The sequence below is a fragment of the Mustela nigripes genome, chromosome X, assembly GCF_022355385.1.
Source record: "Mustela nigripes isolate SB6536 chromosome X, MUSNIG.SB6536, whole genome shotgun sequence".
Classification (NCBI taxonomy): Eukaryota; Metazoa; Chordata; class Mammalia; order Carnivora; family Mustelidae; genus Mustela; species Mustela nigripes.
In genome coordinates this window covers 69,127,097-69,138,281 of record NC_081575.1, presented here as the reverse complement: position 1 = coordinate 69,138,281, position 11,185 = coordinate 69,127,097, and the positions used below count along the sequence as shown (strand labels likewise).

At 47.2% G+C, this 11,185-nt stretch overlaps 1 protein-coding gene across 2 annotated transcripts; it reads left to right on the top strand.

Moving 5' to 3' along the window:
* The first annotated feature begins 424 nt into the window (after nt 1-424).
* Nucleotides 425-1,385, top strand: OTUD6A (OTU deubiquitinase 6A). 2 transcript variants are annotated; one of them, XM_059385779.1, is made up of 2 exons: nt 425-723; nt 787-1,385. In XM_059385779.1, exons 1-2 carry the CDS (start codon nt 490-492, stop codon nt 1,363-1,365), a joined length of 813 nt encoding a protein of 270 aa, XP_059241762.1. In that variant the 5' UTR covers nt 425-489; the 3' UTR covers nt 1,366-1,385. The 2 variants fall into 2 exon arrangements, with proteins under 2 accessions (XP_059241762.1, XP_059241761.1); XM_059385778.1 differs by having other exon boundaries at nt 425-1,385.
* The last annotated feature ends 9,800 nt before the right edge of the window (nt 1,386-11,185 follow it).

The following is an 11,185-nucleotide window of genomic DNA, read 5'->3' as shown; positions in this document are numbered from 1 at the left end:
GAGTAAAAGGAAGTCCACCGTCAGAGCACACGTAGCTGGTGGTAGAGTATTTGTTATACTCAGGCATGACCAGCATCTGTATTGTGCTCAGATTTGGAAATGAACTAGGGACTGAGTCCACGAACGGTTCTCCAAGACTGAATGCTACATATAATATTCGAAGTCCAGGTTCTATGAGCGGGATTCAGACCTGGCTAAAACCGGAAGCAACCGTTGCTACGGGGTCTAATGGAGGTGTATTTAGGGTCTCCTCGCAGCCAATCCTAGTGGCAGGAGCTTTCAAGGGGGCGTAGCTATTAAAGCCAGTGGCCAATAGCAGAGGGCCGTGAGTAGGGTGAGAGCGACCACCTGGTGACGTGAATCAAGTGCAGCGGCGGTGAGGGGAGGCCGAGGACTCGCAGCGTGTTCCGGGGTTTGTGTTGTTATTCACAACCATAGCCCGTACTTCAGCTGCCACCCATCTTCGATCCTCACCTGCCGGTAAACGTCATGGAAGATTCTCAGAGTGAGCAACAGCGGATAATACGACGCCACCACCGCGAGAAAAAAGAGCTGCAGGCCCGCATCCAGGCCATGAAGAACTCTGTCCCCAAGAGCGACAAAAAGAGAAGAAAGCAGTTGCTCCTAGACGTGGCCCGCCTCGAGGCCGAGATGGAGCAGAAGCACCAGCAGGAGCTGGAGAAGTTCCGAGAGAGCTTTCCTGATAACGGCAACCTCGACTCCGTCACGGAAGATCTCGCCAAGATGGATCTTGAGAACCAGCCTCCCCGGCAGTCCCGGGCACAGAGAAGGCGCGAAAGAAGGGCGGCGCTTGAGAGAGAGCGCCAGGAGAGGATCACCGAGGCCGAGATGGAGCACCTGGCTAGCTTCCGCCGCGATGAGGAGGAGAAGCTCGCCGCCATCCTAGGATCCAAGAATCTGGAGCTGAAGGATATCCCGGCCGATGGCCACTGCATGTATCGCGCCATCCAAGACCAGCTGGTGTTCTCGGTGACGGTAGAGAGCCTGCGGAAACGCACCGCCGATTACATGCGCAAGCACGTGGACGACTTCCTGCCCTTCTTCAGCGACCCGGACACCGGCAACGCCTACAGCCGCGAAGACTTCTTGAGCTACTGCGACGACATCGTGCGCAGCCCCTCATGGGGAGGCCAGCTCGAGCTGAGGGCCCTGTCGCACGTCCTGCAGACACCCATCGAGGTGATCCAGGCCGATTCGCCCGCTGTCGTCATCGGCGGGGAGTACACCCGGAAGCCGCTCATCCTCGTCTACCTGCGCTACGCTTGCAACCTCGGCGAGCACTACAATTCGGTGAGGCCGCTTGAGGCCGGAGCCGTAGGGGGCGCGGCCCCGAGGCTCTTCTAGGCCGGCCGCTGTCGCAGTCGTAGTCGCCATTGCTGCCGCCGCCGCTGCTGGAGCTGAAGCTGCCGCGGCGCATCCTCAGTAGGCTCCGTGTTGTTGGTTTTTTCCCCTTCGGTTTTCTCGGTTTTTTTCTTGCTTTGTTTTACTTGAAAGTCGTACCCCCCAACCCCAACGCTTCTCTGCCCACGGCCCCACCCCCGCACGCCCGCGCTCTCCTACCTGGCGGTTTTATCCCCTTCTCTCACTCATTCATTGCTTTGGGGGCTGGCGGCGGGCGCGGGGAACATTCAGGACCAGGGAAAGATCTGTACTGTACTATCTGAGGAGAGGAAGTTGGCCAAATTTTCACCGCTCTTGCCCTGAAGGGTCTTTGCCTCCCTCGCTGATGAGAATTGGTCGCGCCGCACATGCCTTTGAGATCAAAATGGAAAATGGGTTTGATACATTCTTAACTGGGGAGAAATTAGTTTTACTAGGAATCTTCGGATTGTCCCTATAAATACATTGGATTTTAGATAAATTTGGAGTTTTTGTGATCCCAGTGCTTTGTGAATGCCTTTCTCTTGTTCTTTGGGAACAAATGTATTTCGCGCTCTTTGCAGGGGCCGGGGGGCGGGGATGCTTTGTGCTTCAGCTGGGCTGTTCCAGAGACATCTCAAGTTATGAACAGTAGTTCTCTAGTATTTAGTTTTGTTTTTTCATAAAATTTGTGTGGTGCACCATGAATTTTACTTATTTAGGATTTGCTAAAGTCTACATAAGAGCGTTTGTTAAACTCAGAAATTAAATGTACGAGCTAAACATAGAAATTAAATTTACAAAAACTGATAGGTAAGGTTCGCTCTGAGATGTGAAAGATCTCAAGTTAATTTCCTTTATTAAAGTTAGGAAGAGCTATGACTTTATTCAAGTAGTTGATTCATTTCATTTTGTCTACAACTGGTAGGAAGCGAAAAGAGACACCCTAATAGGCAGCCTAACATTCTGTAAGGGTGAGACCCGAACTAGTAAGTTTTCTTCACTGTGAGACATGAAAGGGTACACTTTATTCAAGCAGTTGATCCAGTTTGTTGCATCTACAAGTGGTATAAAGTGTGAAAGATCTGAACCTAGCATATTTGCCTTAAGTCCTAGAGATAGGAAGCTACTTTAAAAGATTTTAAGACCTAAAAATAGTTGATCCATTTTGTTGTATCTACAACTGGCATGAGGAAAAAAATAATGAGCAATCTACTTTTGTTGATAGTACAGACTTATTGATATCTTGAGTTTGCCAGTAGAATAGTAAAAATAAAATGATTAGCAATAAACAATTTAAAATTTTTTAAATCTTTAGAGCCTGTGTTTCAGTGAGATTACTTAAATTCATTTAAAAATCCAATGTACACACCAAATGTTCTAAAACAAAATATATAATTTCAAAATGTTTTTAAAATATTATGCAACTTGTTCTTAAAATAAAAGTTTTTAAAATACCTGGTTCTCTATTTTTGTGTAGCTGACTTAGTTTGTACAAACTTTGTATCCCAGGATCTGCTTCAGCAAAGGAATCCTGGAGGTTTAGGGAGAGTAATTGGGGACCAGTTAAGGCTTTGGAGAGGAAGACTGGCCTGGTGGCATCCTGGAGTAGAGTGTTTCCCAAGAAAGGATTTAGGGAGGAACTTTATCTAGATGCTGTCCAGAGCTGATGTTTCACTCTGTGAAAAACATCCTGAAATGATTTGGTTTTAGGATGTTCTCATTGCTATGCATGAAAAAGAACTCCCACTTCTAGTAACTCAGTGAGTCCAGCACTACACTGCAGAATGGAAAGAAGTGCCAATGTTTCTTTGGGGGTGGGGGTGGAGGTGGGAGGGTGTTCCCAAAATGCAAAGCAAGAAACCCGGCCAGATAGCTAACCTGTGTAAGTATGTGTCAGATAAGTTTCAGATGGCCAGTGGACTAAGACAAAAAGGCCCCTGAGAAAACCAGGGATTGGGTGCAATGTAAGAAGAAGGCCTTTTATAGGACTGAAAACACTGGCTGGGGAAAAAAGACAAGGCCCAGAAGGAAGGCATAATATATAGAAGGGTGTCTGTCTGGAAAGGAGGGTGAAAGTTGGGGATGGGTTCAGCCTAGAAGGAAGAATGGTACATGGCAGGGGAAGGAGGCACAGGCCGATAAACAGGGCATAGGCAGTAAAGGTCCCCTAGGTAGAGGAGGGGACCCAAAGTGGGTATAGCACACAGGTGAGCAAAGGAGGCCTGACCGGGGACATGGGCAAAGGTTGGTGAAAGCCTCTAGAAATGAGAAGGGTACTCTATTGGAGTGAGCTGCATTGGGTGGGGGAGGGTGCCTGGCTAGGGTAGGAGACCTTGATTGAGAGGGGTTCACAAGCTGGAAAAGAGGGCCTGGCTGCAGGAGGATTCCTGGCAAGAGAAGTGGTCCAGGCTGGGGGCGGGAGCAGAGGCTGGTGAAGGGCTTCTGGTAGCAGGTGGGCCCAGCTGGGGTGGGTTTTATAGGGAAGGGAAGCTGACTGGGAACTAGGTCACTAGTTTCTGGGCAAGGGTTTAGGTAGGGGGCTCAAATAAGACTGGAAAGGGGGCTAGCTGGGGACTGAGACATTGAAGGAGGAAAAGACTGGTGAAAGGGCTTCTCATTGGAGCAGAGGTCTTGCTGAAGGGTACACTGGATGGTAAAAGGATCCATGGTTGTTAAATGGGGAAATAGCTGGGCCAGGCTGCCCATCCAGGGGAGGGACTCTTGTCTGGGAAAGGGTTCTGGAAGGAGAAGGGTCCTTCCTAGGTAAAGAGGCATTGGCCGGGAAATAGGGTCTAATCAGGGGTGGACTGGATGGAGGAGGGATCCAGGCTGGTATAGGAGCCACCAGATTTAGAAAATTGCACAAACCTGGACAAGGGGCCCAGGCTGGATTTAGGACACAACTTAGGAAGGGAAAGGGAACCTGCCCCTGAAAGGGTAGAGGCAGCATAGGGGGAAATTGGGCCTAGACAGAGAAGGGGGTTTAGGTAAGTAGGAGGCACAGGCTGGAGAAGAGCCATAGGGTGTGGAAGCAGTCACAGCAGGAGAAGGGAGGCTGGCTAGGACTGGGGAGATGTCTGGGAGGTGCCGGCTACAGGCGCTAAGGTGCTAGCTGGGAAAGGCAGCCTGGGGATAGAGGCTTAAGTGGGCAAATGGGGCCCCGCAGGCAAAGCAAGCTTATCTGGAGAGTAGGCCTGGCAGGGCAAGGTGGAATATCTCGGGGAAGAGGGAACAGGCGGGGAAGAGGGAACAGGCAGAGAAGAGGGACATGAGAGCGGGCAAGAGAACCGGGCTTTGGACTAGGGCACAGTGTGGGGAAATAGGTCTGGCTAGGAAGGGGATAATGGGGAAGGGGAGGAACTGGCTGGTCAAGGGAAGGAAGCCTAGTTGAATTAGAGGGGAAAGGATGAGAAAGGAGTTCTTGACTGTTAAAAGTGGGGGGGGGGGGGGGGAGCCTGGGGAAGGGCACCTGGCGAGGGAAAGAAATCTGGCTGGGAAAGTAGGCATCAGCTGCGGAGGACCCAGGCTGGGTGGGGAAGGGGCTTAGATGTGGGAACGTGCCCATCTTGCAAAGGGAGCACAGGCATGATTGGGTGGCACCAGCTGAGGTTGGGAGACGGGCTGGAATGGGGCCACTGGGTGTAAACAAACCACAGCAGGGAAAGGTGGCCTGACCAGGGAGGGGCTCTAGCAGGGGAATAGGGCCTGGGAGGGAAGGGGGGGTCAGGTCTGCCTGGGGAGGAACACCCAGTCTAGGAAAGGAACCTGGGGGTAGGAGAGGTTTGGATGCCAAGAACAACATAAACTGGGCATGGCGTAATAGGTTAAGAGACCTATCCTGGAGAGGGGAGCTAGCAGGTGAAGGAGCTAAAGGCGTGGGCCTTGACAGAGGTCCTGGCTGAGGGAGGACATGTGGTTGAGGAAACAGACCTAGCTGAGGAGGAGGGCATAGGAACAGGAAGGGGAGGACATCTGGTGGAGGGGGAAGAAGTGGGAGAAGGGACTTGGCTGAGGAAGGGGCCCTTACTGGGAAGATGAGCCTAGGCTGAGGGAAGAGGATGTAGGTCCCTCAGTAAAGAGAGCCTGGCTGGAGGGAGGAGACTGTCTGGGTAAGCTCTCCCACCTGGAGAAGGAGACTGGGATCAGCATGGGGATCCTTGTGGGTGAAGGGGTCCTGGTGGGGAAAGATCACAGGGCTGGGGAGGGGAATTGACAGGTGATGCAGAGCTGAGAGAGGAAAGTGTTCAGCTGGGGAAAGAGGCACTGGCTCTGAGAGACCAGAGAAGAGACAGTTCCTTGGGAAAGTGATCCAGCTGAAGAGGGAAAAGGCCTGCGCTGGCTGAGGAAGAGTAATAAGCTGAGGAGGGGGATCCTGGCGAGGGTTGCTGCAAAGGGGATACTGGCTTGAAATGTAGCTCGGCTGGGGAGGAGATATAGGTGGGTATATATGGGTAGGGGGAAGCCTGCCTAGCAGGGGAAGGGACCCCATCTGGGGAGTTGCCCTTGGCTGAAGAAGGGGCCTTAATTGGGGAGGAAGGCATCAGTCAATGAAGAGAGCCTGACCAAGCTGAGGGGACCTGGCCAAGAGAGAAGGCATGGCTGGGTTCCACATTAACAGGCAGGTAACATGCTTCCGATGGCAGACAGGCTTCTGATGGGGGACCGGTAATCTGCTGGGGCAGGCTGCATGATATGGGGAAAGGGGACTACCTGGAAAAGGGGGCCCAGCTCTAAAGGGGTAGGTATTCACTGAGGAGCAGGGTTTGGGAAGTGGAGCTGTGTGAGGAATAGGGAGTAGGCTGGTGACAAGGACCAGGAGCTTGGTTGATGTAGGGTATAAATTAATATGGGGTAAGAAGAAGATTCCTGGCTTTAAAGGAGGAAGAACTAGGGAGTAGCACCTGGCTAGGGGAGGAGACACTTGCTAGGGAAAGGATTCTGGAGCATTATCTGGGCATAAAGTAGATGGGGTGCTGGATGCAGATGGAGCACTGTTGAGGGGGAAGGGTGCCCTGGCTGGGGAATAGGGTATGGGCTGTGCAAGGGCCATATCTGCGGGAGAGGGCACTCCTGGATGATGTGAGCCTTGCTTGAATGTGGGGGTTGGGGGTGGGCCTCGTGCTGCCCAAGGGAATTCTGTGGCAACTAAACAAAGACAGCAGACAGCAGAGTCCCATTGTACAAGCTATCCCTGAATATGAGAGAAATAACTATTCCTGTCTTGGGAGCCCTTAAGATCTCACTGGACCTGTCCCAGCTGCCTCCATTGGATCTGCCTTCAGCTAGAGGGAAAGGGAGGAGTCATCCCAGGCCAGATCCTAACCAGGCCCAGAGCACAAACCAAGAGAGAGTCTTCATTGTGGCATCCTGGCAGGACACGAGAGATGTATAGTCTGTTCCATTTTGCAGCAGTGACCACAGTCACTGAAGTCAGTGACTATGCTGGGCAGTTTCATGTCCAAAAGCCACAAGCATTGTTCTCAAAGGGATCCAATTCCAGAAGCAACTTTTATTCATTTACTATTTTTTGTTTGTGCTTTGCCGTGTTCTCCCTCTTGCCATAGCAGCCGAAAATACAGTACCTGGGTCTGAACCCTAGCTCATCTCATCTACTTCCTAGCTTTGTGACTTGGATAAGTCACCGAATCTTTTGGGCCTGTTTCCTCATCCATAATATGGGACAACTAATACCTGACTTAGAGATATCTCTTGGGCTGTTAAGTGCATTAAATGAAAATACAGGGCACCTGGGTGGCTCAGTCAGTTAAGCGTCTGCCTTCAACTCAGGTCAGATCTGAGGGTCCTAGGATTGAGTCCTGCATCAGACTCCCTGCTCAGCAGGGAGCCTGCTTCTCCTTTCTTTCCCCACTCATGCTCTCTCCCACTATCTCTGTCACTATCTTTGTCTCTCTCGAATAAATAAATAAATGCTTTAAAGGTTAAAAAAATTAAATGAAAATACATACAGAGTGCCATGTAAATGTTAGCTACTGTCAGTATCATGATCTAGGAGCCCAAGAACACAACATTATCAGGTGGGGCAGCAACCACCCCTTCATTTTGTCTATTGTGACTTTTGGGACAACTTGGCCTCTTCCCATAGGTCTCACAGTGAAAGCAGAGGTTCTCCCAGGTCTGTCTACCCCAGCTGTTATAGCCAGAGCTTCCTGGGCTGTAGTGTGAAAGCAGCGGCCACCAGAGTTCACCCCAAGTGCCCCCCTGGGGACAGGGTGGCCTGCATGCAGGGACACCTCAGACCAGCCAGTGTCTGCCTTCTGGACTTTTTCGACACAAGCACATGGACACGCAGTTTAAAAAAAAAAAAAAAAAAGTTGGTATCATTCTGTTCAAGCTACATTTTTTTTTTTTTCTGAGAGAGAGAGTGCACAGGAGTGGGGAGAGGCAGAGGGAGAAAGAGAGAGAATCCCAAACTGACTCCATGCTGTGTCTGGAGCCCAATGCAGGGCTCAGTTCCACGACCCTGAGATAACGACCTGAACTGAAATCATGAGTCAGATGCCCAACCTACTGAGCCACCTAGGTGCCCCATCCATTCAAGCTACTTTTTTTTTTCATTTAACAATACATTATAAGCATTTCCCTATGTCCTTAAACAGTCCTCAATATGATCATTTTAGTGTCTGCAATCTAACCTGTGAATGTGCCATAATTTATCCTATTCTTTTGTTGGACATTTAGATTGTTTTTAATTTCTCACCACTATAAATATGCCACTGTAATATCCTTGTAGCTGAATGTTTGTCTATATTTCTGATTATTTCCTTTTGATGGGATTTCCAGAAGTGATCTAGGTCAAAAGGGGAGCCTTTTCATGCATACTGCTAAATTGCCCTCCAGAAAGATTGTACCAATTTACACTCTCAGGGTGTAAGAGTGTTATTTTCCCATATGGTTGCCAACACTGAAAATTATCATCATTGCTAATTTGTTAGATGAAAAACATTGTATTAGTTGACCCTCTGTTGATTAATAGTATGGGAAATATTCCTCTAAGTGTTTATTACCATGTCTATTTCATTCATGTAGGAACAAATAATTCTTATTTTATTGCCTGTGCCAGAACTTTGCTTGGTTTTCTATTTGTCTTTTTCTTATGGATTTTTAATAGGTCCTTTCACTCATCATTTGGATATTTAGAAATATTTTCTGACATTTTGCACATGCTGAATTTTAAAATTATAATTAGAATCTGCCTATCAATCTTCTTCTTTACGGTTTCTGCCTTGGTGTTGTTATTAAAAGTGTTCCCCATCCTGAGTTCGGATCGGTAGTCCTCTATACTTTCCTTCAGGGGTTTATGCTTACTCTTACTATTTAACTATATTTAACATCTGCCCCCTGGAAATTATTTGGGTATAAGATAAAGACAGACATTGATTTTCCCCCATTATGGTAATGAGCCATTTATTGACTAATCTACCATTTCACCACTGATTTGAAGTACAACCTTCCACATGTGTTGCACTCTTATAATATGAAGGTAAATCTTTTCAATCAGTCACACAGAACAGCTGCATTCCAGTGACCTCAGTTTGCAACCACCAATTGTCTATTCATCCACTCATTATGTATTTTCTGATGAGAACAATAGAAGTAGAGGTGACAAACAATAGAGATAGAGGGATAAAAGATCCAGTTCCAGCCCTCACCGTCTGGTGGAGATGGCAGACAGGACAATAGAAATAAACAGAGAGCAGCATGACCAGTGCTGTGACAAAAGGAGGCACAAAAGAAGGACGCCTCATCAGAACTGGGGCATCAGGGAAGCTTAGGGGTCTCTCACAGAGGACAAAGCCAGAGGGGAGGCAGGAGTGAAAGAACAAGGTGTCTTCTTACTTATTGGACTGGTGGCGGTAGAGAGGTGAGGGAGTTGTGGGAAGAGTCTGGAGAGGGAGACTGGCATGGTGGCCTGGCCTTAGTAAACATGAGTTTTACTCACAGTGTTACAAATTAAATAGGTACAAATTAATGAGATACCATTTTTCATCAGATTAGCAAAGAAATAAAGTTTGGTAATATGTTGATGGGGAAAGAGGCCCCCTCAAACACTGCTGACGGTATGCAAACAGGTACGATCTCTTAGGAGGGCAATTTGGCAATACCTGCCAAATTTAAAGCACACAAACCACTATCCGTTGTATTTTTTTTTTAAGATTTTATTTATTTATTTCACAGAGAGAGAGAGACAGAGGAGAGGGAACCCAAGCAGGGGGAGTGAGAGAGGGAGAAGCAGGCTCTGTCCTGGGGCTTGATCCCCAGGACTCCAGCAGACACTTAACGACTGAGCCACCCAGGTGCCCCATCCATTGTATTTTTATGGGTAGAAATAATACAGTTTCACTTGTGCATGACTACAGTGAAATATATTCAGAATGGTAATATTGGTTGCCTTTGAGGAGGGCCCCAGGTTGCTGGGGAAAAGGATGGGTGGCAGCTTCACTTGAACGTCTGATATTTTGAACTATATGAATTAATAAACAAATCTAAGCCGAACTCACTAAAGAAAATGCACATAGCTTTTGTCCTAGCAGTCTACATTCAGGGCTCTATACTACAGATCTACATATTACACATTATATTTCAAGGATGTTCATTACAATATTTTTTCAAAGCAATAATCTGGATACAACCTAAATATCCTCAGGAGGGACTAGCTGAATAAAGTTTGAATCGTCCATATGAATTGTTTCATACAGGGAGGGGGTAAAAATGGGCAGGTGGAAGGAGAAAGATGGTGAGCTCTTACTTTTAAACTGTATACTTCTATATAGTTGGATTTTTAATTGTAGTTACATACATATTTGTGGTTACAAATATATAAATACATGTAAGCATATATTTATGTAAATATCTAAATTTTATGATATATAAATCTATTTACACTTTAGGTATATATATGTACGATATCCATGTTAACTATTTTTAAGTTACACTTCAGTGACTCTGAGTTTATTCACATCATTGTGAAACCATCAGCACCATCCTTCTCCTGAACTTTCTCATCTTCCCAAATTGAAACTCTGTATCCTTTAAACAATAACCCCATTCTCCCTCCTCAAGGCCCCTGGCAACCAACATTTTACTTTCCATCTCTCAATCTGACTACTCCGAGTAACCCATGTAAGTGGATTCATACAATAGTGGTCCTTCTGTGACTGGTTTATTTCACAGAGCGTAATATCCTCAAGTTTCACCCATGTTGTAGCATGCATAAGAATTTCCTTCCTTTTGGGGCGCCTGGGTGGCTCAGTGGTTTAAGCCTCTGCCTTCGGCTCGGGTCATGATCTCAGGGTCCTGGGATCGAGTCCCACATCGGGCTCTCTGCTCGGCAAGGAGCCTGCTTCCCCCTCTCTCTCTGCCTGCCTCTCTGCCTACTTGTGATCTCTCTCTGTCTATCAAATAAATAAATAAAAATCTTTAAAAAAAATAATAAAAAAATAAAATAAAATAAAATAAAAGAATTTCCTTCCTTTTAAACCTGGAGACTATTCCATTGTGTGTATATTAGGTTTATCCATTATATTGTTGAATATTTACATTGAACAGTGGATCTTAAAAAATTGAAAAAATAATTTAAAAAATCTCGGACAGTTCCTCTCTCTTCTTTTTGCTAAGTAGCATAGGAATGATCTGTTCCTTGAATGTTGGAAATAATCCATTCACTCTTGAAACTGGGTCTGGGCCTTTTTGGAAGTAAGAGTCTTAGACAGTCAGGTACAGTCTTTGGAAGAAAAGTTATGCAATGTGAAAATAATTATAATTTATCTAAACCAGACAAGGA